The sequence below is a fragment of the Lytechinus variegatus genome, chromosome 4, assembly GCF_018143015.1.
Source record: "Lytechinus variegatus isolate NC3 chromosome 4, Lvar_3.0, whole genome shotgun sequence".
NCBI lineage: Eukaryota > Metazoa > Echinodermata > Echinoidea > Temnopleuroida > Toxopneustidae > Lytechinus > Lytechinus variegatus.
This window is the reverse complement of record NC_054743.1, coordinates 20,106,727-20,133,624: the sequence shown is the minus strand read 5'-3', so window position 1 is coordinate 20,133,624 and position 26,898 is coordinate 20,106,727. Positions and strand designations below refer to the sequence as shown.

The following is a 26,898-nucleotide window of genomic DNA, read 5'->3' as shown; positions in this document are numbered from 1 at the left end:
TGTACATACTGTTTTTGTCCATATTGACGACAATAAAATCATGAATATTATTGTTTAATACAAGATTCTCCCGCCTTATACTGTCTTTTGGCTTCAACAGAGCAAACAACATAATCAAGAGTTGATCCAACTTCACTTACATTTATCATTCCACACATTGCATACTTTTCGAGAAACATTTCATCGATGACAGTAAAGTAGCTTCATTTACTTTCCTTTAATACATTTCGCTGTACTTCGGCTTACAATTTGAGCATACAACTGAGTTGACCTAGAACATCCTCTACCATTTCATTCTTCTAGAATAAATTCTCTTGATCATGACAAGAGTGTAGATTTCAATCACTTGCATACATGTATAGTGTACATGTATTTTTACAGTTTTTCCATGTTAGGTATAAGCATACAACCTTGAGCTGGCCTTGGATTCCAACTTCCATTACACATATGATTCATGACAATAATGTAGATTTCATTCACTTGCCAATGTCTTGATTCCACAGTTAAATAGAATATTCACTATTCTTTATGAAAATGAATATCTTACACTTTAAATCATAGACTTCACCTACCAAAAGTTCATCAACATGTGATTGAAATTATGAACATGAATCCAATATTTCAATGGAAGTGGAGTACCTGTACATTAAACAGATTTTTCATAAATATATTCCTGTATATTACAATACATATTTCTTTCAATTTATGAGCTGACATTTGTCATTACAAAAAATAAGTTAAAATTCCAATAGATAAAATATTAGTAAAATGTGGAAGTGAGGAACATTTATTGAAAATATTCTAGTCCAAAATACTGGCTAAAACTACCTATTGTAATATTGGTTAAAGGCATTGGTAAAGATTATAGAGGTCTTGTTAAGAACTAATCAAGAATTTAGGTGTGTTGAATTTGATATCATTCATATTTATTGATTGTAACACATGAAGTATATGGAATAAAAATAGGATGGAACATTCTTTGTTTTTTGTCAAATCAATGTTCTCCAATGCCTTTAAAACCAAATTCTTGACAATCTTGGAACATATTTCAAGAAAGACATTACATATCATAGGCAAGATATAAATACAGTGCTCAATTAAAACACAAGTAATTAATTGATGAGTTAAAATGCATACTCATTACTTAGTATAATTAAGTACAACTCCTTCCCTTCATTTATTATCTATTGTTAAAAAAATAACATTCATGTGCAGTTAGAGCAGTCTAGACTTTGCCTTGAAAAATTATATTCTGATACATAGTTATCATCATTAGCACCCTTTCAACTTCTAGCATTCAGTGCATGCATTCTATTAAAGATCTAAAATGCACTGGATAAATTCCATGTTAAAAAAAAGGTTTCTGAGGGAATTAGAGGGACACTGTATCTAAGTCTAAACTATCACTAAATGAAAACAGAAATTCCAAGCAACGAGTGATGTCAAAGATCGATCCAGGCATGCCAGGAGTGAACGCGTGAAGATCACGACGGAACAGCAAGACCGGATACTTGCTAGACAGAGTACTTGCTTTACAGAATCCTAGACAGAGTATTCTACAAAGCATTGTTAGGAGGTTCAATGCAAAGGTATCTCGCCAAACAGTGAGAAACCACCTCCATAATGCCAATCTCTGAGCACGAAAGGCGGCAAGAAGCCAGCAATGACTATTCGACAGAAGCAGGAGCATCTTCGTTGGTGCCACAATCATTTCCGCTAGAAGAGGCGCGAGTAGGGGATGGTGATGTTCAGTGACAAGTCACGTTGCTGCCTGCGGAAAGTTGATGGGCGTGTGAAGGTGTGGCGTAGGCGGGGTGAACATTTTAACAATAGCTGCATTGACCGTGACCATTCAATGGAGGAAGCGTGATGGTGATAGGTGTCTTGACTACAGGATAAATAGAACTTGTCATTAACGGAAACCTCGCTGCTCAGTAGTATAGAAATGACATCCTCCAACCAACAGCTGTCCAGTATCTAAGGAATATGGGGAAGGATGCAGTCCTGCAAGACAACAACGCGAGACCCCACAGAGCGAGACTGGTCTGCAACTTTCTCGAGAGAGAGGGCATCTTACAAATGGAGTGACCTGCATGCAGCCCAGACCTAAACCCCATCGAGCATCTCTGGGGCCAACTCGGCCAGTCTGTTCGGAAGAAAGTCACCATGCAATGAAACGACACTGGCAGGACTGAGTCAGATCCTGATTGAAGAATGGACCGCCGTTCCTCGAATAAGGAAGCTCATCAACAGCATAAGGAGGCGGTGCCAGGCGGTGGTGCAAGCACTTGGGTCCTCCACTCGTTACTGAGCCTTGACCATGTTAACTGATGAAAGATCTCAGTCTGTGTCCATAAAGATGAAAATCCATTCAAATCAAGCCATCTTCATTTTTGATGTTTTGTTGTGGTTTATGTAGTGATGGTTCTGTGAGACATGGTTTGAGTCATGGTTTGAAATACCCATGTATGTTTGCTTGTGCAGAGGTGTGTTTGATTCCATGTTAATATTGATGTTAAGGTGCATGAAAACAAAACAAACCGCTGAGAAACTCACTCACACCCATGGAAAAAAAGAAGTGACTTTCATTATTGGGTCACTTTGCAACTTTTGAATTTTGACCTTGCCCCACATTTCAAGGCACTGCACCTCCATGTGAACCATAATCATATCATGTAGAGTATCATTTAAAAAGAATTAAATGATCTTTTCATTGGTATCAATCACGTTTAATATTCACTTCAACCAAGGAGGGATTATCGATCAAAGTCAGATTTCCAACTTTTTTTGAGAAGTTTATTTCTTAAGTGTAATCAACAATTCCACAATTTTTTTTTACAAATGGAAGCTTTTAACTAAAAAGGCAACAAGTAATAAAGGTTCGCGATACGCTGTCCATACCTGACAGCACCCAGCAGGTAGACCACCTGGGTGGCCCCAGCACAATGACAAATGACACGCAGAGACCATACCTTCTGAAATCATTCTTAATGGTATGATGATACCCAATATTGACATGGTAGATATCTTGATGAATACCTAAATGCATGGCTTCTTGCCATTTCTGTCTGAATCGAAATGGCTTAAATCCAAGTTCATGGTATTGGTGACATATTGACTGGATTCAATGCCCTTTGCATGGGTTATTTGTTCTGCCCTCACCATACCTCCCCCCCCCCACCTAATTTGTGCTGTAATATAAAAAAGGTGTCCTATGGATAAGTGGCCCTGACCTAATAAAATATTGACTTCTAGGCATGCCTAACGATTGCAATCATGACTGACATAGCAACTGAATCGTTTATTTTTATTTTAAATCCTACAAAAACTTAATATCTACCTTTAACAAAATCAAGGTCATGGCCTGGGAATTGATCCCACGACCCTCTGATTGGAAAGGGCAAGCCACACCATGACACACAAAGAATTCATTTGAATACATCACAGAATAATCCTATCATAAATATGCATATAAGTGTGATCATATGTAAAAGTGACAAAATACAGGAATTAATATTCATGAGAGTCCAAATCTTCCACTAAAAAAAGCCCATTGAAATCCAATGAAATGAAAATGAAATCCATAATTTATTGTTCGAAATAGACATGAAATGAAATACACCGAAAATTTGCTTTTGCCCAATTGATCATGGGCCCGGCAGCCACTGTGCAGCGCCAGATCGACGAGGCTCTATCCCTTTAATCGTTGAACGCCAAACAGGGTAGAAGCAACTCCCATCTTTTAACGTTTTTTAGTCTGACGCCGCCTGGGTTTGAACCCCCGACCTCCCGGTTGTGAGACAGACGCTCTACCAACTGAGCGAACACACCGGTATTGATTTCATTATCATCGTGAAAAGAAAATACCATTTTCGAATTTGTTTTTACTTCAAATGTTTCTTTCTTGTGTTAATACATATATGAATTTATGTGTTTTCAATGCTTTGCCCACAATAAATATGAACATTCAATTGATATTAAAGTAATTTGGGCTTTGAATTTAAGTAGCATTCACACATCAATGTTCACTATGCAAAGGTGCAAGAATCATTCAAAATAATTGTATGTATGACTTAAATATCCCCTTTCAAGGGAGATTATATAATGATATAAAACTGTTCAACCTTTATTGTGGATCAGAATCAGATTACATGAAATATTTCTTCAAACGTGACATTTAAAAAATAATGAAATGTATACAATTTCTATATCGAACATTGAATTATAAAAGCCGTTTTGTGATTAAAAGTAATATTTTATCCACCTGTTTTATCTAATTAAAATTACATTGAAAGGTGAAAAGTGGATAAAAGAAATCTGATAAAAAACTAGCCTGTCATCACTGGGTTTAAAAGAGAATAAAACATTTAATACACTTTTTAAAAACCATGTTACCTTATCTCTCTATTCGTACACAACTAATTGGTAAAAGTGAAATGATACTACATCTCCATAATTTTTTGTTGGGTGCATATAAAATACATTGTTAAATTAATTGCACAGGATGAGAGTAAAAATAGCATTTTTCAAGTTCATGGTAGGGATAAGACTTAATTCCATTCTATGACCGTTTGAGCAATTATTTTAAGTATTTAATCATGGCAAATTGATACAGTGAATCAAATCCCAATAAGAGGAACAAAGTCCATTGGTCATCTAGTTGCTTACTTCCAAGTAAACATATAATCATGCTTTCCTCATAGTTAGTGGAAACCTAAGTCCAAAAGTCACGTTTTTCTTCACTGTGTAAAAACAAAGGATACATTTACACAGAGCTATGTGTTACAGCATCAAGGAAAAGTTAAACCTTATACTTTTCACACAGTCGACTTAGACTTGCTGAATAATATCTGAACAAACCTGAAGGTTTTCTCTCACTGAAGTCAGAAAGTTTTGCCCTTGAAGTTGCATCATCTAAATATTCAATGCCCTAAAGCTAAAAAAGGTTCATTCTGCAATTCAGCATACAGTTGTACATGCCATGATATACGCCATATTTCCAGCAAACTGATTCATCCACCATACACGAGTTACCCAGTATATTCATACTGAAATCCTCTATAGCACATCCATTCCACAGCATCTTTGGTTATTTGGTGCTTCACCACGAACTCATCTCACATTCTCTAAATTTTCTGCAAAAACAAACAAAACGATTTTAATCATTGGAAAGTTATACTAATACAAATTAATTGGCTAAAACTGCAATATTTTGGCCACATTACAAAAAAAAGATAGTGGTCTCAGGAAGAATATCATAATATGAATGACAGAAGGGTTTCGCATAAATCATACATTTTTTAGTAAAAAGCTACATTTTCTTTTTCATAGAAATGAAAATGAAAGGGATTGCACTTTCAAATTCCCATGACATGAATGATTGCATCTTCAGTATTCTACTTCAATTTTCCATATCGTTAAAAAATACAATTTTTATGCTAAATTTCCAAATTCAATATTATGTCTAAATCCAACATATCATTATCTATCTTTGACTATATTTTATTTGCCCTCTCATTTATAGAATGAATCCCAACTGACTTACTTGTGATAGCCTTGGCAATTGTCTCCATGTATTCCACTGAGTTGCAGTTTGTATAGTGAGCAGGACAAACCTCTAGTTGATAACCAGGTCCATACTCCAAGAAAAACTATAAGAATATAAATTAACAAAACAAAAATTGGACAAAAAGCTTCACTACCTCGAAATTTGAATGTTAGCCATTTTGGGTTTACATTAACCCTAAAAGACAGGGTCCTTTATCCCCTCCCCCCTCATTTTTGTTGTTGATAAATCTGTTGCGTGAAAGAACTTGCCACAACATTTTATCTTTTATAGCATTCTTTATAAGGAAAATACTTTTTTTTTCTTTTACTGCAATGATAGGGTTCCGGAGACTGCATCATGGGAAAAGAATGTGCCGATTTTCGGCGCAAACACGCAGTTGAAGGCCGAAATAATTTTAGGGATAATTGTACGGCAGAACATAAAAACCCTAAATGATCTTATCTTATTCTTCTACTAGTTCTGAAGATCCAAAGGTTATCAATGACTGTATTAAACAAAACAACTTAACCCTTTATTAGTAATATCATGTTTTGACTTTTCTTTTTTTGACATACCTCATGGTCTGGTATTTCTGACGGTAGCTTCTTTCCTAGTACCAGACCTGTTAGATAGGACCAGCATCTAGCAGTATTGGCCATGTTATAACCTCCTATGATCACACAGAAATCAGGAAGGAAATGCGGTGAAGAAAGAAAGAAATTAATAAGTATAAGGTGCTCAAAATTTGTCAATATATCATAAGAATTTAAAAGATACAGAGGAATAAATGCCCCACACAAACAGGTAAATTTGTTGATACACGAAATTGGTTGAACTCAACATATCTTGCAGTCATCATTAAAAGGGAGCATCATTAGACAATTTTCAAGCTAACGTCGTGTGGACTGTTTATACATTCAAGAGCCCTGAGAATTCATTACCAGTCATGTAAATGTGTCTGAATGCATTGGGAATAACATTCACGTCTCAGAGCTCTCAATCTCATCATGAATTCATTCTAAATGCTGGCATCACTTCCCAATCTCCACATACAGTACAGTCAGCATAACAATTTCCTACACTGGAACAGCTTTCCAAGATCTGAGTCAAACCGATTGTTACAACCTCTAGATATTTATTTTTTACATTAATTGTTGCCTATATTGCCTAGATGTATTGTACATAAAAGGTTTATGCAAAATTCCTAGACTTTCAAACAAAAAGGATTGACTTACCCCACCCAATAGTAGAATTGGTAGCTTCCTTGACAGTACCCTAGACACACACTGCCCCCCCACCCCTAGAGGGGTAAGGTTAAAGGATTGCATAGGATTGACTTACCCCCACCCAACAGGAGAGTTTGTAGTTTCCATGACAGTACCCTGGACACACACTGCCCCAACCTAGGGGGTAAGGTTAAACGATTGCATAGGATTGACTTACCGCCACCCAACAGGAGAGTTGGTAGTTTCCATGAGTACCCTGGACACACACTGCCCCACCCCTAGAGGGGTAAAATTAAAGGATTTCATAGAATTGACTTACCCCCACCCAATAGGAGAGTTGGTAGTTTCCATGACAGTACCCTGGACACACACTGCCCCACCCCTAGGGGGTAAGGTTAAAGGATTGCACAGGATTGACTTACCCCCACCCAACAAGAGAGTTGGTAGCTTCCATGACAGTACCCTGGACACACACTGCCCCACCCCTAGAGAGGTAATGTTAAAGGATTGCATAGGATTGACTTACCCCCACCCAATAGGAGAGTTGGTAGCTTCCATGACAGTACCCTGGACACACACTGCCCCACCCCTAGGGGGGTAAGGTTAAAGGATTGCATAGGATCAGATGAGAGTGTATCTGCTCCACACTGGACCACTACCACGCTGGGTTGGAACTTCACACGTACTTGCTCCATAACCCTTCACAACCGCAAAATGAGAGAAATATATACATGACAGACAGAATCAAACATATACTCCAGATGTGGTAAGGATCTAAAACAAGTGGAATGCCTCTGGCCGTCTCACCTGCACCACGCAGTTCAATATAGCAGCAGTGCTGACTTTGAATACTACTCTAACTCGCACAAGATGTTCAGTGATACATGGTTACTCTTATGTCCACTTTTTATGAACTAGACCAATAAACTTACAGAGATATGATGGTTATTCAACAAAAAACCCCAACATGGCCAAAGTTCATTGACCTTACATGACCTGTGACCTTGATCATGTGACCTGAAACTCGCACAGGATGTTCAGTGATACTTGATTACTCTTATGTACAAGTTTCATGAATCAGATCCATAAACTATCAAAGTTATGATGGTAATTCAACAGATACACCCAGTTCGGCCAAAGTTCATTGACCTTTGACCTTGGTCATGTGACCTGAAACGTGCACAGGATGTTCAGAGATACTTGATTACTATAATATCCAAGTTTAATGAACTAGACCAATAAACTTTCAAAGTTATGATGGTAATTCAACAGATACCCCCAATTCGGCCAAAGTTCATTGACCCTAAATGACCTTTGACCTTAATCATGAGACCTGAAACTTGCACAAAATGTTCAGTGATGCTTGATTACTATTATGTCTAAGTTTCATGAATCAGATCCATAAACTTTCAAAGTTATGATGGGAATTCAACAGATATCCGCGATTCGGCCAAAGTTCATTGACCCTAAATGACCTTTGACCTTGGTCATGTGACGTGAAACTCGTGCAGGATGTTCAGTGATACTTGATTAACCTTATGTCCAAGTTTCATGAACTAGGTCCATATATTTTCTAAGTTATGATGACATTTCAAAAACTTAACCTCAGGTTAAGATTTCGATGTTGATCCCTCCAACATGGTCTAAGTTCATTGACCCTAAATGACCTTTGACCTTGGTCATGTGACATAAAACTCTAATAGGATGTTCAGTAATACTTGATTAACCTTATGGCCAAGTTTTATTAACTAGGTCCATATACTTTCTAAGTTATGACATCATTTCAAAAACTTAACCTCAGGTTAAGATTTGATGTTGACGCCGCCGCCGTCGCCGCCGCCGTCGGAAAAGCGGCGCCTATAGTCTCACTCTGCTTCGCAGGTGAGACAAAAATGAGTTCAAACAAATTCAATCATATAACAACCAAGTATTTGTATGTTTAAACAAAAACATAATGTGTACTTAATAATTTGTGTAGAAAATGTTTAAGTGATGAAGAATGAGTATCAAAAGCATTCCATAGCATTCAAAGTGGCAGCCATGGACTGGGCAGATTCTCTTCATATCCTGAGGAAGTCCTTTTACAAATGTGCACTTTTATGCTAAATGCGCTCTAAATCAAGCATAATCATATCCATAAAATCTGCATATCGTATTTTCCGGTGTATAAACCGCGCCTTTTTCCCCGCTTTATAATCTTGAAATATTGGGTGCGGTTTATACACAGAAACAACAAAATTTCATCAGAAAATTGACTGCGTTTTGTAGGTGGTATTACTTCCATGTGAACCAACAATAATATAGAATATTTAATGTATAATTATTTGTTGGTTACTAAAAATAGGGAGTATATTTTGCGAAGTTTTCTTTGTAAAGATTAGTTTATATTATTTATTTAACAACTATCAATTTAAAAATGTTTTCCAAAAAAAAACCTGATTGTTTTGTGATGAAAACTTTTTTTTTCAACTAAAATTGCATGGGAAATGCTCTTCAATAGACATGTTATCGTATCATAATCGGTTATCAAAAAGGCAATAAATAATGTCCTTTATTCTTTATTTCTCTAGTTTTTCTCTCAATATTAAAAAAAAACTTTCCCTTTTTATACCATAATTTTGATATTAAAAAATGCCATTTTATGGTCACCTTTTCCTTAAAAAAACCCCTGTTTTTTGTAATGAAAACTTATTTTTTACACCTACAAAGTGCATTGAAAATGCTTTACACTAGGCATGTAATCGTAATCGATCGTTATCGTAATCAGTTTGAGAATAGGCAATAAAAAATGTCCTCTATTCATTTTTTCTCCCTCACTTTATCTCAACATTTTTGTTTTCTTTTTCCGTTTTTAGACTATAAGTTTGATATACAATACTGCCATTTCATGGTCTTTTTTTTCTTTATTCTACAAAGAAATAATTCATATTCTTTGAAAAATATAGTTAAAGAATGTAGTAACCATTTTTTAAAATACAAAAATTAGTAATATATCTTTTGGTCTGTCAAAGAATTATAAGTTTATTTGCTAATCCAAATAATAACAAACTCGGTTTGCCAATTTTTTTTTTTTTTAGAGCCTCCTGATTTTTGGGGGTGCGGTTAATACACGGCCGCGGTTTACATTCCGAAAAATACGGTAGTCAATGGTTTAATACCATGCATGTGTAATCCTCTTTTGTAAATTCTGGCCTAAAGATTTCTTTAACCTCTCGAATGTTATATCATTTCAATATCATACATTCTTGCTTTAAATCTTGCCCAAATGATCTTGATCATAGGGATCAATGGGTTAATGCGGTTACCTTGTGAAGAGATCAGAGTACTGTTCATCTTTGATACCATCTTTGAGAGGAACGCTGACAGTGTAGAACTTTCCCCTTCCCCCTCCTACTCGATTCAAACTACCAGTACCTGTAAATAATCGGTCATACAATATTAAATTGCAATCCACCCGTGAAACTATTCAAGAGAAGCAAGAAAAGTGGTCTCCATTATCAAAGGTCAAGTCCACCCCTCAAAATTGTTGATTTGAATCTTAAGGCAAAAATCAAAGAAGCTTAACACGGAAAATTTCATCAAAATCGGATGTAAAATAGAAAAATATGACATTTTAAATTTTTGCTTATTTTTCACTAAACAGTTATATGCGCAACTGAGTGACATGCAAATGAGACAGCCAATGATGTTCCTTACTATGAGAGAGTTGATGACGTTCCTCCCGATTTCTTGTTGTTCATTATTGTTGAATTATACAATATTGTTGAATTATACAATATTTCAATTTGTTCAGATTTGACAATAGAGACCAACTTAGTTTCACTACAAACTTAAAATGGTAATTCCTTATGTCCAGGGAGGAACAAAATTTTGTTTCACATGACAATTCATATTTCATATGATAAAATACAAAAGAAATAGTGAGTGGGTGACGTCATCAGTCTGCTTATTTGCATACTGACAAGGATAAGCATATAAATATTTGGTGAAATTAAAAGTAAATGCCAGTTGTGGTAACAATACCAAAATGAGTTCATACAGAATCCAAAGAAATGACCACCAAAGTGTCTGTTTGTATAAACGAAAAATATGTGCCAAAGGATTCTGTAAGAAATTGTGTAAATTGCTGAGAAATTAGCAAAGAACATGATTCGGGTCAAGCATCGTGCTGACATTCAGAGCAATGATAATACACTGTCCCACGTGCGCTTATCTGTGTTGGTGACCTTCAGTGTGAACATTTTTTTTTTTCACAAAGTTCAATTTATGTAATTATACCAGATCTAGATACTCGATGATATAGTGACAATTAAGCTTGGTTTTACACACTTTCTCATGAAATCAGTGTTTACTGCAACTACTTTCATTTATCTTTAATTCCCTACTGCTAGATCTTTCATACAGCATACAGGTAGGTAATGTTTATAGACACATTACTCTCACATATTCTCAATAAATATCCCAGATGTCATGAAGAAAGAGCTTGTGCCAGTACTCAGTGCACAAATTTAGAGCATTTTGTCCAATGTCATTTTTGTAATAACAGTGAATGATTGAAGCTATTTCACTTTTTTTTTTTTTTTGGGGGGGGGGCAATTGCTGACATTACTATGTGTAACTTTTTTTAATTAGAAATTCTTCCTTACACCAATGCTGGTCTGAAAGAACACACTTTCATCACATGGTCATCATATGAACATCATACAGTGTGTCCATAATATTAGTAATGTTGTATTTCACTGTATGTATGCAATATCAGCACTTCCTGTCATTGTTTCAACATTGAATGAAACACTTACACCAGACAAGAACATACATGCATTGGAATGACTGGACCTCATGAACTCTAGGTGACTTATCTTTTGCATTTTAGTGTTTCTATTGTTCAATTGTGACATCATTACAATAAATGGTTACTTTTCTGCATTTGCATCAGGTTAACTTCCATTTATAATAAGCCACACCTTGCCTTACATCTCTACTGAGAATGGTACCTGCCAGGTTTATATAATGTACTATTGACCAGTGAAAATTGTACTATTACCTATTGAAAAGGGTAATATAACGCACTATTATCTACTTGATAATTACCTGGAAAGAACCCTGGTGAGTGTTTGTGAAGAGAGACAGTCATCACTTTGGGAGTGAAGATAAACGCATCATCTACAGCTGTGATAATCAAGATAGTGAGTATGAGTTAGGCTGTAAGAATTAATTACCATGTCAGAGATGTAGTCTTGGAAGAAAAAGAGTAAGTATAGTATTTTTTTTTGCTCTATTATTGGATGCTATGCAATAATGCAGTAAACATCATCCTGCAACAAAATATTGTTAGAATTGTTTTATTGTCTGTTTCATCCCAAAAGAGGGAGAGGGAGGCGAAATTATTTTTCCCACTGCAGTTGTGGACATCATATGAATATTCATGACTTTTGTCTTCGGAATAAGACTACGCATGCGCGTGGACTTTTCTTTACAAAATTGTGGCCGTTCAGGCTAGGGCATTAACTTTATCTCAAATCTGGACCTGTCTAATCCCTGCAGCCAACTATAGTTAGCACAACCGGAAGGTTTATGTTTACTTCCGTTCCGTTCAACCAATGAGCTTGGTAGCCTTAGTTTAATAGGTCTAGTCCGTACATAGAACTAGTAACACAATTGCCTTTACTCGGCGATTGAAATAGCTATGCAGAGCCAGAGCCGCGCTTTAAACACCAATGCGCTAAGCATGTTTTGCGCATGCACCGACGTTAATTTGTACCTGACATAGTGTAGATCAGAGTGGTCGATCAAGATCTAGATACTAGAGACTAGACTAGATCTAAACTAAATTTACTTATATCTAGAAGTTTTATATACGGACTAAACCTATTAAACCAAGGCTACCAAGCTCATTTATGTAACGTAAAGTAAACGTAGACCTTCTAAAGTTCAGAATTAACCAGTTCTAAGTACACCATTATTTGGCTGCAAGCATTAGACAGGTCCATATTTGAGATAAAGTTAATGCCCTAGCCTAGGCTATAGCCATAGCCTAGCCCAACATTTTATCATGTCATTAAATAAATGGCAATTTGATAGGTGTTTAAAAATTGGATCTACATATAGATCTACTTAGCCTAAGGCCAAGGCTACATAGTACCGGCAATTTTAGGGTGCTGATTTATTCATGGCATGCAACGCGAACGGCCACAATTTTGTAAAGACAAGTCCACGCGCATGCGTAGACTTATTCCGAAGACTAAGTCATGAATATTTATATTGATGTCTACAACTGCGGTCGGAAATATTATTCGCGAGAGGGAGGGGAGTGAACAGAACAGCTCTAACTTCAATATTTTTATGGAAATACCTATTCTGAAGAAGAAAAAAAAAAGAAAATCACAGTGGAAAAAAATTATCATATTGAGTTATTATAGCTTGAAATCTTGACAAATGATTGAGACTTGAAAGATAACAGTTTATGGCTCTACTGGATATTTGGCACATACAATATTTTAAACATTGAGCCCCCTCCCAATCCTTTGGGGTGAAACAAGAGTAAAACAGCTTTTTTTTACACAAATGTCAATACCTGCAAAAAACATCCTTTTGAAAAATAATCTTCAATCAAATAGGTTCCAGCAGACCATAAGCATACAAGGAAAGGAAACTATGTGAATGAGCAGTTTAACTATTAAGACCTCTGTTACACTGCATTTCCTCAGTAGTCTTGGGCACCTAGAGACCAGTCTCGGGCAGGTTTCTAATCCGGTGTAAACACACAAACCTACCCGCGACACCTTTTGAGCAACCCTTTCTCGGACCACCTAACAATGTGTTCTGAGACTGCTTTGGATTCTGTGTAAACGCAAACCTGCCCAAGACAGGTTCGCTTAATGCGCTACACCTGGAACGATTATGGAAACAACAAACACAGTGCAAGCTTCACGCCCTGACAGCTTTGGTAATTCGGTGTAAATGCACAGAAAGCTGTCTCAGAGCACCCCGAGACTCGTTACCGTAAAAAACTTAGGTCAACCTTTGGGAAACCAGTCTCCGGGTGCCCCAAGATTGGTCTCGGTTAGGAAATCCGGTGTAACAGGGGTCTAAATCTGTAAATATTTTTGTCTTACCATCACCATGATGTAGATCCAAATCAATGTAGAGAACACGGTTGAAATGCTCCTTGAGTTTTAGGATGGCAAGAACAATATCATTGACATAGCAGAATCCAGCTGCTTCATCTCTATAGGACAGAAATAAGAGATTAAATAATGCTACAATACAAGGGAAATTATGTTTATATGCTAGAAAGTGTTTTGTCATTGGGTCATGACCAACATCAATAATAGGTCTCAAAATTCAAAATGATGAACTGATTTCATGTACCAATAGTTGCTTTGCAATTGAAAGTTATAATTGATAATAAATACTGATGTTGTAATATTGGCAAAGTCTACAGTGCTTGTCCATTATATTATCAATCACATTCAGAAATGAAAAACTAGACAGTAAAAACATACAAACACTTAACTCAGGAACAAGGCAAAAGCGATTTTGTGTCTTGCCCACGTATGAAAATAACCAGAAATATCGTGATTCGTGAGGGCATGCAACAGAATTGTATCGAAACTTCATTGTAATATGACTGGGATGGAATAACATTTGCCTTAAGAGCCTTGCACGTAAATTTTAATGTTGACCTGAAAATGACCTTTGACCTTATCATGTGACCTCCGACTGCAGCATAACATGCAGGTCCCCCAAGTCAATCTACCATCCAAGTTTGGTTGAAAAGCACCTTACAGTTGCGGAGTTAAGTAAGGTTGACCTGAAAATGACCTTTGACCTTATCGTGTGACCTCCGACTACAGCATAACATGCAGGTCCCCCAAGTCCATCTACCATCCAAGTTTGGTTGAAAAGTGACTTACGGTTGTGGAGTTGTGTGTCATAAGAGAGTCTTGCATGTAAACTTTAACGTTGACCTGAAAATGACCTTTGACCTTACCACGTGACCTCTGACTGCAGCCTAACATGCAGGTCCCCCAAGTCCATCTACTAAGCAAGTTTGGTTGAAAAGTGACTTACGGTTGCGGAGTTAGGAGTCATAAGAGAGTCTTGCATGTAAACTTTAACGTTGACCTGAAAATGACCTTTGACCTTACCATGTGACCTCCGACTGCAGCATAACACGCAGGTCCCCCAAGTCCATCTACCATCCAAGTTTGGTTGAAAAGTGACTTACGGTTGTGGAGTTATGTGTCATAAGGTTTGTGACGGATGGACGACATTTGGATCCCTAAGTCTCGCCTTCACCTCTGGTGGGCGAGACAAAAACGAAAAACATTCAAGTTTAGTTGATATTTCAATTGCATTAAGCCTAACCCTATGGAAATTGGTGAAATGTGAGGGATACCTTAGACATGTTCTCTTACCTCCTTGCATGGTGCCAGCCTCCATTCCAATTGATTGCAATCCTACATTTCTGTTGAATTAAAGCTTTGGCACAGCTGAGAGATGCACCCGCAACCAGTCTCACAAAGTCATACACTAATGGCAGGTTTGGGCAGTCATAACCTACGTGGGTAATATAGAAGATTTTTAGAAAGGGTGGATTTTTTCCAAACAGCTTGACAAATTTCAAAATTCTATTGGTATATTGTGAATATCTAATGGAGGTGATTTTTTACCTGATTGCTAAGAAAGCATGAACGCTTGTACATGCAAGCAAGCATCCAGAGGACCAATGGCTTAAGGTCCTCTCCGCAGGACCTGGTAATGAGGATTAATGGCTTACCGAAGGGCACTTGCGCACCAAGTGGGAATCAAACCCGGGTCACTGGAATCCGAACCCCCTACTCTACCGACTGAGCTGTCACACCTACTATTTACAAGCATGATCATTTTCAAAAACAATAACACGAGTTAAAATACAAAATTATTAATAATAATAAAAATATTCAACATTTTGTTGTCTGACATGTTGTCAGATCTTATAACTTTCCACGGATTTGATTGGCTGTGAAGCATAGATGACTGCTTGTTAGTGCTGATGATGTTCTTAAAGTAGACCCCAGATTCGTGCTAATGCTAGGTAAGGTTGATCTTGTCACACTGATTCCCACTGTATAAAATGGTGGATATTTACTTGGTTTACAGACAGTCAGTCTACTTGTCAGATAGTCTAACCCCCTGATTAAGTCTACTACCAATTGGTCTTATGACTCTAAGTCTATACTACACCAGGGCCCTGTCTTACAAAGAGTTGCGATTGAACAAATCAATTGCAACTACGGAAAGCCAGGAATGTCAACATCTGAAATGCATGTTTGTTCAAAATATTTTCTAACTATGATGTATTTATACATCCATGGTTTTCCTGAAAATTCAGTGTGCTTCCTTTTTGTTTACTAAGGACATTTTTATATTTCTTGTAGAAAATAATGAGACAGTACTGGATTTCCATACAATTGCGATTGATCGGATCAATCGTAACTATTTGTAAGATGGGGCCCTGGTCTACTACCCAATTAGTCCAATCCTCATTTAGTCTAATGCCCAAATCTATTATCATTTCGTACTTAATGCCCTGCAAAGTTGTGGTTTAACTACGGATAGGCAATTGTGGCACAAATCTCTGTTCAATTTATTATCTCATTGACAGTCAAATCATTTATAACTGTCTGGGAATGATAACTGAAGTATTTTTCTTTGTCATGACAGCAAGGGGAAGGAAAAAGTAAACATAAACAATAACATTGCTAACAGATTTATGGATTTTTTGGCTTCCCATAATTTTAGCAGAGTTAGACCGTGGTCTAAGTGGTCTGTCTGGACTCCAGAGTACAGGCCATTGAGACCACACCTAAAGTAGATAAGGTGAATGTAGACCTAGTGGCAAGTTGCCAATAAAACCTACCTAAGCCAAACTGTTGTTTGAGTTCCTCATCTTTCTCTGAGTCCTCCTCCAAGTTGACCCTCTCTAGGAACTCAATATACTCCTGGGAGTGGAAGGCTAACAGCTCGTCTTTTGTGGCAAACTCCGGAGTGATTAGGGTCACATGATCCAGTAGATCATATGCTTCAATCAAGGTGTGTACCATACTGGCCTGCAGGAAACAAAGAACAAACATCATTTTTCATGTTAAATTAGTCCCAGGCTTATCAAATGCATATTTTTCTATAGCTTGTAACAGCTCCTTTTCTATCATAAATGTGTAAAGAAGTCAATGATGTTTTGCTACATACAATTAGGGATGGCAAAATCATATGATTACAGTATTCTGAGGGATACAAACTGTAAACATCTTTAGTTGGAAACATTATTTCCATCTTTTCTGCAACAGATAACTAAGTACTAGAACAAGTGGGGAAATATGTTCCATGAAAATTGTCATACTTTCAGCTTTAAAAAGTACAAAATACTGCCAAATGGGAAATTTTGCATCTCTTATGTATGCATTTTAGGCCTGGGACTTTCGGGTTTTTTTCTCTTCGGGTACCCGTAGTAATTTTCGGGCGGGTACCCGGGTACCCGAAAATCATGTAGCTCGAAATATGACTGGTGGAAAAACCCCATAGGTGACGTCATCAAGCCAATGCGATGCAAGCCAATTTATGAATGAAAATATAGTAAGCATGCGCATTGCAAGCCTCCCGTGCGCCACGCAGTATTCCATCGAAACAAGTCTGCAATACTCTGTCACCTCGTACCAAAATCGACCTAAAATTCCACTTTTCTATATTTTATATGAATTATGAAAGGTATTCTCAGAGGATCTATTTTCTCACCGATAGCGCACAGGTAAGCAAATTTTTATTACTTCTTGCTTTTCCGTCAAAATCGTACGAAGTAGCGTCGATATTACATCGTGTTCGTGAGTTTGTAGAATCTATCGCTACGTGAACAAAGTCAATTGATTTCCGGGTTTCGGAGCGTCAAATGCGCCAGCCAATCACGATCGTGTTACCATTTTCGGTTTATGATGAACTGAAAATGGTATCAAGAACGTGATTGGCTGGCGCCTCGTATGCTCCGAAACCCGGAAATCAATTGACTTTGTTCACGTAGCGATAGATTCTACAAACTCACAAACACGATGTAATATCGACGCTACTTCGTACGATTTTGACGGAAAAGCAAGAAGTAATAAAAATTTGCTTACCTGTGCGCTATCGGTGAGAAAATAGATCCTCTGAGAATACCTTTCATAATTCATATAAAATATAGAAAAGTGGAATTGTAGGTCGATTTTGGTACGAGGTGAAAGAGTATTGCAGACTTGTTTTGACGGAATACTGCGTGGGGCTGAGGCTTGCAATGCGCATGCTTACTATATTTTCATTCATAAATTGGCTTGCGTCGCAGTGGCTGGATGACGTCACTGCGCTGCAAAAGAAACATGGCGACGATTGAACGATCTCAGTCACATCATCACTTGAAAAACTAGTAGATATTTCGAGGGTAATTGGTGAGATTCAAAATGAGACTTGTGTACTTTTGTGATGAGTTTACAATCATGTCTTACACTACGCAATACAAATCAAATGTACGTTATACTGGTGAGCAATTTTCGGGTATTGATTTTTCTACCTGGGTACCAGAGGCTTCCGGGCGGGACCCGGGTACCCGGGTTTTAGTCCCAGCCCTAATGCATTTAGTAGGAGAAATTGTTTTTTACAAATGTTTCATTGAAAAGACATTGGGTATAGAAATGCGAAATGCCTGTGAGCTAGATAAATTCCCTCTTCACAGATTTTACGCCAGTGCAATGGCTCACTTACATATTGTCATTACTTTTTTTCCATTAGAATTTGGAAACCCTTCATTTACTAAGTTATCTGTTGAACTTTGTGTATACTTTAGAGCTAATCTTTTATTATTCTGCTTTTCTTTGTTTAATTCCAAACTATGACCAAGAATACCATTAGAATTGATGGAATAGTAGATTTTTATCTAAAATCAGTGTTTTGTATACAAGGAGACTTTTATAAAAAAAAAAAAAACCATTATGTGTCGATTAAATTCCCACTATTGCCTGACGATCAATGTCTCATAATGTCTCTGTGTGTTTCTATAAGTCGAGCACAGAAGAACGCTACCTTCTAGGTTCATACAGCATAGATGACTTACCCTTTTAGGTATCTTTGGCACCTGATCACATAACTGCAGGAGTCTCTGACTGAATACATAATAAATGGCATTATTCTCTTTTTGTTCTGGTGAGTCTTTGGACCCAGCAATAGATTCTTGCCTTACAGACAGTCCACTGGGACCACTGACTGAGCCCATATACTTGACTTTGGCTTTGGTGGGCTGACTGGACTCGACAGTCTTGGAAACAGTGGGATTAAGTGGCTTGAGAGGGGAAAGAGCTGCCCGCTTCCTAGAAGGAGGGGGTTGGACAGCCTCATCCTCTTCCTCACTGTTACAGTCATAGACACTGATTTCTGGAGGAACATTCTCTGAAGGCCTTACTGGCTGCAGTCTTGGAACATTCTCTGTTGGTTGACCTGACTGAAGTCTAGGAACATTCTCAGAGGGCCAGATTGTCTGTGGCCTTTGTAAATTCTCTGAAGGTCTTGACATTTGAGGTCGAGGAGCATTCTCTGTAGATTTTGCTGCTTGAGGCCGGGGGACATTCTCTGACGATCTTGCAAGTTGGAACCTTGGAGTATTCTCTGATGATCTTGCTACTTGGAACCTTGGAGCATTGTCCAAAGATCTTGCTGACTGAAGCCGAGGAGCGTTGTCTGACGGTCTCGCTGGCTGGAGTCTCAGGAGATTCTCAGGATGGGTTGGATGAAGCCTTTGCACATTCCCAAAGATTCCTGCTGTCTGTAGTCTTGGTGGGGACTCATTTTTGTTACCTTGATTTCTTGCGTCAAAACCGTTCTCGGAATCTGATGGACCTTCATCATTCATGTTTCTTCAGGCAGATGCTTATTAACATCAAATAAGATGCACAATGTTGTTGTGGTTTGCCATTAACATCATTTACAACATTTCGAATCTGAAGAAAAAAAAATGAAAAAAAAGGCTATAAAGAACACAGAAACACAAAGCTCAATGCTTAATCATATAAGAGCTGATCTCCAAAATTGATTAGAAAGTAAGTCAATAAAACTTGAAATATTACAAGTAGCTACACAAATAATTTGTAGTCCATGGCTGACAGTAAATCTGTATATCGTTTATCTGTTTAAATCTGTTTTATAGTCACAGCCATGAATCCGACCTTAAATATAGGCATGATTAATGATATCTATCGGCCAATGCAAGTATTTTTCAAATCTAAGTTAGCGCTGCTCATGATATTGTCGCCCTCGCATCTTGTAGCTAGGGTACGACATCAAAGACGGCAAGATGGTGACAATAATAGACTGTGAGTAAACGCTCCTCTACTTTTAATATTTTCTATAATTTTATGTTAAATATTATTGAAAAATATGACTCTTTAGTGCCAAAAGGCTCCAATTTACTTAAGTTTTGGGCTCAAAACCCTAAAGAAAACATGTATTTTGGAGCAACTTTATCGTTGCCAAAATACTTGGTGCATGTAGTGCAATGGCTTCCCGTCCCTGGCTCCTTGGAGATTAAGCACGTCAGTGATGTATGATGTTAATCTCCAGGGCAGGAGCCTCCTGGTTGAGGTGAAAGAGTCTTAAAGGTCAAGTCCACCTCAGAAAAATGTTGATTTGAATCAAGAGAAAAAAATCAGACAAGCATTATGCTGAAAATTTCATCAAAAATGGAAATAAGAAAGTTACAAAATTTAAAGTTTCGCTTATTTTTCACAAAATAGTTATATGCACAATTTAGTCACATGCAAACGAGAGAATCGATGATGTCCTTCACTATATCTTTTTTGTTTTCAATTTTCGAATGATACATTATTTCAATTTTTGCAGATTTGACAATGAGGACCAACTTGACTGAACCATAAAATGTTAAGCAGTGGTAATTCAACATGTTCAGGGAGAAATAAAACTTAGTTTCACAGGACAATGAGAAAATGAGAATATTTCATATTAAAATACAAAAGAAATAGTGATGTCATCAGTTCCTTCATTTGCATACTGACAGGAATGTGCACATTACTGTTTTGTGAAATTTTCAGTGTTATGCTTGTTGGATTTTTTTTCTTTTTATTAAAATCAACTTTTTGTTGGGGTGGATCGACTTGTCCTTTAAATTATAGAATTGCACACTTGTTTTGGTGGAATACTGTGTGGGGCAATGGAAGGCTTGCACTGCGCATGTTTACAATATTTTCCTTCATAAATTGGCTCTCAGCAGTGACTAGATTACGTTATGTACTAATAAGCATAATGAACACGCCGCGCCCGCTTGGATTGAACGCTCCGCTGTACATTCTGTAATTTGCCACTGTGCACCACACACAAACTTCCCAATATGTGGGACTGTAATTAAACATGCACCTCGGTTCAAGAAAAATCGAGGGGTCACATTTCTCATCAATCATTATTCATTCGAAGCATTGAATTTATTATTAATGGTAAAACAATACACGATTTACAACTATGCAAACAAATAAGGGAAAATTTTTGATAAATGGGAAAAATCTCGATAATCATGATCTACTCACAATATGGGCACACGGCACACTGCAGCGGACGAAGTTTTTTTGTCATGTTTTGTTTTGTTGCGTGATCTCTCGTTTCGCTCGCGACGCTCGATCGCGCATATCGCGCAACACAATTATATTAACTTAAAAAATAATTAAATTAAAATAAGGGGAATATATTCTACAGAGTAAAAATGAAAGCAAAGGTTGTTTTTTTTCAAAAATCAATGGCAATGTTCAGAATAACTATATATCTTGATGATCGAGGAACTTTGGCCACCGCGCCAATATGTGATTATAATAACTTTTAAGGAACAGGAAAAATAACGAAGGATCGAAGCAAGAAAAAAGAATAGAAAAGTTAGGTCTTAATCAATTGAACAAATGTAGCATCATAAAAAACTATTTTTGTTGTCCACTCCTTCCCAATCGCCCTATATTTTTTTTTGTTAACTTTTAAGACAAGAATAAACAATGAAGGCACTTTTTTCTAGTATAATTTTAAAAAGATTTTTTTTTCGCGCTTATAAAAGTAAATTAATTTAGTAGTGTCAACGAGTATGCCCCATGCCCACAGTGAAGTAACATTTTGTAAACCCTTTCTTTTTCGATTATTTCTAAGTTTTCTAGTCAGGAATTGTTCGAACGGTACGTGCGATCAGGGAAAAGGATAAGCTGAGAAGAGTGTACGAAATAAGGAAAGGGAAATAATTGAGAAAAAAGGGAAAACTTTCAGGTCGTTTTGCTTACGTTTTGCAGGGGCTCGCATCTTTGTCTGTAATCCGTGTTCATGGAGCTGATCCCGATTTCAATTTTAGCATGCACGCACCAAGCATTTTCTGCTCGTGCTTCGAGTGTTTATTATTTTCTAAACGGTAGCTGTTAATGATTTAAAAAAAATGAAGAAAAAAAGGGCTGATAATATATTATTAAGATTTTCAGCATTCGCTACGCACTCATATGTTATTCTTAATAGTGAGTTCAATATATCTTCTTCATGAAATCCCACAAACATGCAGCCCACCTGTTCTCTTTCCAGGGCAGTATATAGGCATATTATCAACAACAACAAAAAAAAACTAGCTCGAGCGCTCTTTAATATATTCATATTAATTGTTAAGTTATAGAATATGCATCGATCCTCTTCGTCATATAAAAAAATGCGTAGAATGTAAAATATTTAGGCATAAATCGCCACAAAGCAAGCCTATGCGCTTGCATCATTTACTAAGTAAGAGCCATATCCTCTAAAAAATTATGTTAAACAGTATTTAAAAGACAAGTCCACCCCAAGAAAAAGTTGACTTGAATAAAAAGGAAAAAATCCAACACGCATAACACAATTTCCAATAAATGGATGTTAAATAAAAAAGTTATGATATTTTAAAATTGTATAATTTCACAAAACAGTTATATGCACATCCTGGTCGGTATGCAAATGAGGCAACGGATGACATCATCCACTCACCGTTTCTTTTGTATTTTATTTAACATAATGAAATGTGAAATTTTCTCCTCACTGTCAAGTGTGAATGGTGTTTGATCATTCCCCCTGGATATGTGGAATTACCACTGATTTAACATTTTGTGACTGTTAAGTTGATCATTATTGTCAAATTTGTAAAAATTGAAATATTGTATGATTCAAACAATGAAAATAGAGAAAATAGTAAGTGAGGGACATCATCGACTATCTCGATCATTTGAAGCATGTCACTGAGTGATGCATTCAATTCAATTCAATTTATTTATCAGGTAAAAAAATCACATGAGTAGATATGTACATTGTAAAATGTGAGGATCAAACACCCTAGAAAAGCCAGAGGCTTGAAAAGCAGGGGGATCCATGACAAATAGATTGCAGTGATACAAATACAGCAAATAAATTAAAGTAGGAATAAAATACATAGGAAATAGCAATTGGAATAATACATGAAACAAGTTACAATATTTACAATACATGACAAAACAAGACAAAACAAATTGAACCAAAATTAAACAAACAGTCATATGATATATTATATCATATGACTGTTTGTTTAATTTTGGTTCAATTTATAGGAATCACTTGTAAGTGGCAAGAAGATGTTGTTTAATTTTAACCTTAAATGAGGTAACGGTGGTCATTCTTTTAAGTAATGGGTTAAGACTGTGCCAAAATTGAGCCCCTTTGTGTTTAATAGAGTTCGTCTGTCGTAGTTTTAAGCGTGAATATGGCACAAATATATTGTTTCTCTGTCTTGCATTAACACTATGTTTTTTATAAACCGTAAGAAAATAATTATTATTGAAAATAGCCGGTAACAAGTTATTCATATGTTGGAACATAAAAAGTGCTGCCTTTATTTTTATAGTATCAGTTAAATTGGCAGTGTTGAACGTTTTAAATAGAGGTGGAATATGGGCAAGATAATGCGTGTTATACGAATTGCTTTCTTTTGAAGTACAATCAATCTGTTTAAATGACATGAGCTGGCCCCTCCCCAGACAAGACTACAATAATCCAAATGGGGCAAGATAATGGCATTATACAAAGTAAAGAGGGTTTTAAGTGGGAGCATATTACGTAATTTATATAACATACCAACGCACATACTAACTTTTCCATGGATGTGATCTATATGGTTAACCCAAGAGAGCTTGTCATCTATGTGTACGCCTAAAAGTTAATAGTATTTACCCTGTCTATTGCATCATTGTCTAGTTTTATTGAAAAATTTAACTGAGATCGATAACTGTGATTAGTACAGAAAAACATGTATTTGGTCTTATCGGTGTTAAGGAAAAGTTTGCTTTGAACCAGGTAGAAACCTTTTTTAATTCAGTGTTTGCATAATTTTGAAGTTGTGTTTTATCAGAATGTGAAATAAATATGTTAGTATCATCTGCATACAGAATGAAATGTAATATTTTTGAAGTATTTAATATATCATTCACATATATAAGGAAAAGCAAGGGACCAATAATACTACCTTGCGCAATTCCACAGGTCACTGGCATGGTTTCAGATTTAATTCCTTTATAGCTTGTAAATTGTTTTCTATTAGAAAAATAATTAACAAACCAGTCGTGCGGTATTCCACGCACCGGATGCATAATTAACTATTTGGTGAAAAATAAGCGAAACTTAAAAATGTCATAACTCTCTTATATTACATCAAATTGTGATGAAATTTTAATTGTCATACTTGTTTGATTTTCTCTATAATTGATTCAAATCATTAATTTTTTTCTGGAGTGGACTCATGCTGGGTGTACCCGTCTACCTGACATTTAAATATTTAATTTTGGGTCAGTGTTTCAAGACTTGCAGCTTGCACTTTGCACTCGCATTAGGTCGGAATCAAGGTCGGAATATCTAAAAAAAAAAAAAAAAAAAAAAAATTGTGCCCCCTCAAAAAATGTTCAGTTAGAATGCCCCTCTTCAGGTCTGAGTTTCCTAAATTTTAAGCTCGCGCTTGCAATGTTTGATTAGTAAGATGCGTATTATGATAATCATGATGACAATGACTTCAAAAGGTGCTTCATGACTGTATTTAGATGTAATTCTAACAAAATCAGCAAAGGATGGCACTAGCATTAGATGACTATGGTGAGATATTTATACTCTTAATGGATTCTAAAATATAGTCCTTATAATTTCCCTGGTCAATATATAAATATTTTTTAGCTCGCGCTTCGCGGTCGCATTTTTTGTTTAGCGAGACAGTTACGTATCATGATTCCCAAAATTTGCTTATAATATCCCTTTTTAGCTCTGAATATAAAAAATTTTCAGCTCGCGCTTCGCGCTCGCATTATTCAATTAGTGAGATACAGATCCGTTTATTGGCACGGCATGTCCTTAAAATATTTCTATTAGGTCGGTATACCTTAAAACTGAGCGCGCTTTGCGCGCTCCCTAAGTGACTCGATATTTTTGCTGGTGCCCCCCTCCATGCCGTGACCCACAGTACGCCACTAATACAATAAGTACTCAGAATGTCCTGTTTTTCAGGTCGGGGTATACAAAATATTCAGTTCGCGCTTTGCTCTCTAGATATCGTATTATTTGATTTGTGAGAAATTTTTCCTCTTCGTGAATCACGGAAAACATAATCCTTAACAATTTCCTTTTAGGTTAGTTCACAGTGGTTTAAAAATGCCGGCTTGCGCTTCGCGTTCGCATAGTAGGTATTTTGTCCGCGTGCTTGCAAACACTGGATTCTCACTCATAGTCCAGGATAGAAGAGGCGTAACCTTGTTTTTTTATATATACAATATTTTATGATGGTTTCTTGTCAATTCGAGGGTGCTGATTACGAATCTGAATGATGCCACTCGTGTAACCTTGAGCATTTTCCGCAAATTGGCAAAATCCAATATGGCCGCCAAAATATGCAAATTACCCAAAAAAATCCTAAAATTGTCCGCACATTAGCTACAAAATGCATGAAATTGTGTGGCAGGAGTGAGATACTCCCTGAAAAAACAATTTTTGACAAAATATTTATTTTCCTCATATTTAAAATGGCCGCCATAGTCCATTGTATACTATATTATGTACGATATGAATATGGAAAACTAGCTTTCACAAAAGTGAGCACTAAACCGCAAAGAAATCGCGATGTATGAACGAAGTGATATATGCAAATCATTATTACTAAAGAGATATATCATTTATTATATCATAAATGGGAATATTTCTGTATTTTGATATCTAAAATGGCCGCCACTGGCCCAAACAGTATTGCGTACAATGGCAATGGGGGCCAAAAAATTCACAAGAGTGATCACTAAAATGCATATTATTAAGATTAAACGAGTGGAATAGTGACTAAAAACATAATTGTTAACGAAATATATTATTAATATGCCATGTATGTGATGAATGTTGTATTTAGATATTCAAAATGGCTGCCAAAGGCCCTAAAAGCATTATTCACAATGAGAAAGTGGGGCAAAAAAATCACAAGAGTGATCACTAAAATGCATATATATGTGATAAATTCATGGGATACTGTTTAAAAACGTATTTTCTAACGAAATACATCATTCAGGTTTAAAGTTTGTGTTAAATACTGTATTTTTACTTTCAAAATGGCCGCCAGAGACATTAACATTCTTATGCACAATGCAAAGTGGGAAACCAATATTCACAAGAGTGAGCACCATAAATGCAGATATTAGTGATCTATGAGTAAAATATTGTCTGAAAGCACATGATTTCTATTAAGAGATATCATTTATTCTGCCAGTTAGGTGATAAATACTGTTATTGGAAAATCAAAATGGCCGCTACAGGCCCTTAAGATATTATGCACAATGTGAATGGGAACAAATTATTTCATCAGAATTTGGCTTTGCTTGGCCAAATGGTGATGTATGAGTGAAATATCGTCTGAAAACATGATTTATGACAAAATATATCATCTCTTATGTAATTTATGTGATAAATACTGTATTTCAACATACAAAATGACTGCCATATGCCCTTTTTGTGAACATTATTTGTCTACACTAAATATACGATAAGGGCTTATGTTGGCCATTTTCAATTTAAAAATGCAGT

General features: G+C 36.4%; 1 protein-coding gene across 3 annotated transcripts; it reads right to left on the bottom strand.

Annotated features, from left to right (window-relative positions):
* Nucleotides 1-3,758: 3,758 nt before the first annotated feature.
* Nucleotides 3,759-19,766, bottom strand: LOC121413575 (histone deacetylase 8-like). 3 transcript variants are annotated; one of them, XM_041606440.1, is made up of 11 exons: nt 18,893-19,766; nt 16,679-16,868; nt 15,195-15,336; nt 13,890-14,002; nt 11,866-11,943; nt 10,080-10,188; nt 7,362-7,473; nt 7,094-7,154; nt 6,124-6,218; nt 5,546-5,651; nt 3,759-5,135 (listed from the first exon to the last, which is right to left on the bottom strand). In XM_041606440.1, exons 1-11 carry the CDS (start codon nt 19,682-19,684, stop codon nt 5,113-5,115), a joined length of 1,821 nt encoding a protein of 606 aa, XP_041462374.1. In that variant the 5' UTR covers nt 19,685-19,766; the 3' UTR covers nt 3,759-5,112. The 3 variants fall into 3 exon arrangements, 2 of the variants coding, with proteins under 2 accessions (XP_041462374.1, XP_041462375.1); XM_041606441.1 differs by lacking the exon at nt 7,094-7,154 and having other exon boundaries at nt 3,761-5,135; nt 7,301-7,473; XR_005969753.1 differs by lacking the exons at nt 3,759-5,135; nt 5,546-5,651; nt 7,094-7,154 and having other exon boundaries at nt 6,147-6,218; nt 7,197-7,473.
* Nucleotides 19,767-26,898: the final 7,132 nt, after the last annotated feature.

What these genes read in the sequence shown, in the direction of transcription:
- LOC121413575 (XM_041606440.1), bottom strand. Translation starts at nt 19,684, where the DNA reads ATGAATGATGAAGGTCCATCAGATTCCGAGAACGGTTTTGACGCAAGA. An exon ending in CTCACCAGGGTTCTTTCCAG is followed by an intron (nt 10,189 to 11,865) that starts GTAATTATCAAG and finishes GATTATTTACAG; the next exon opens with GTACTGGTAGTTTGAATCGA. An exon ending in AACTCTCCTATTGGGTGGGG is followed by an intron (nt 6,219 to 7,093) that starts GTAAGTCAATTC and finishes GTGTGATCATAG; the next exon opens with GAGGTTATAACATGGCCAAT.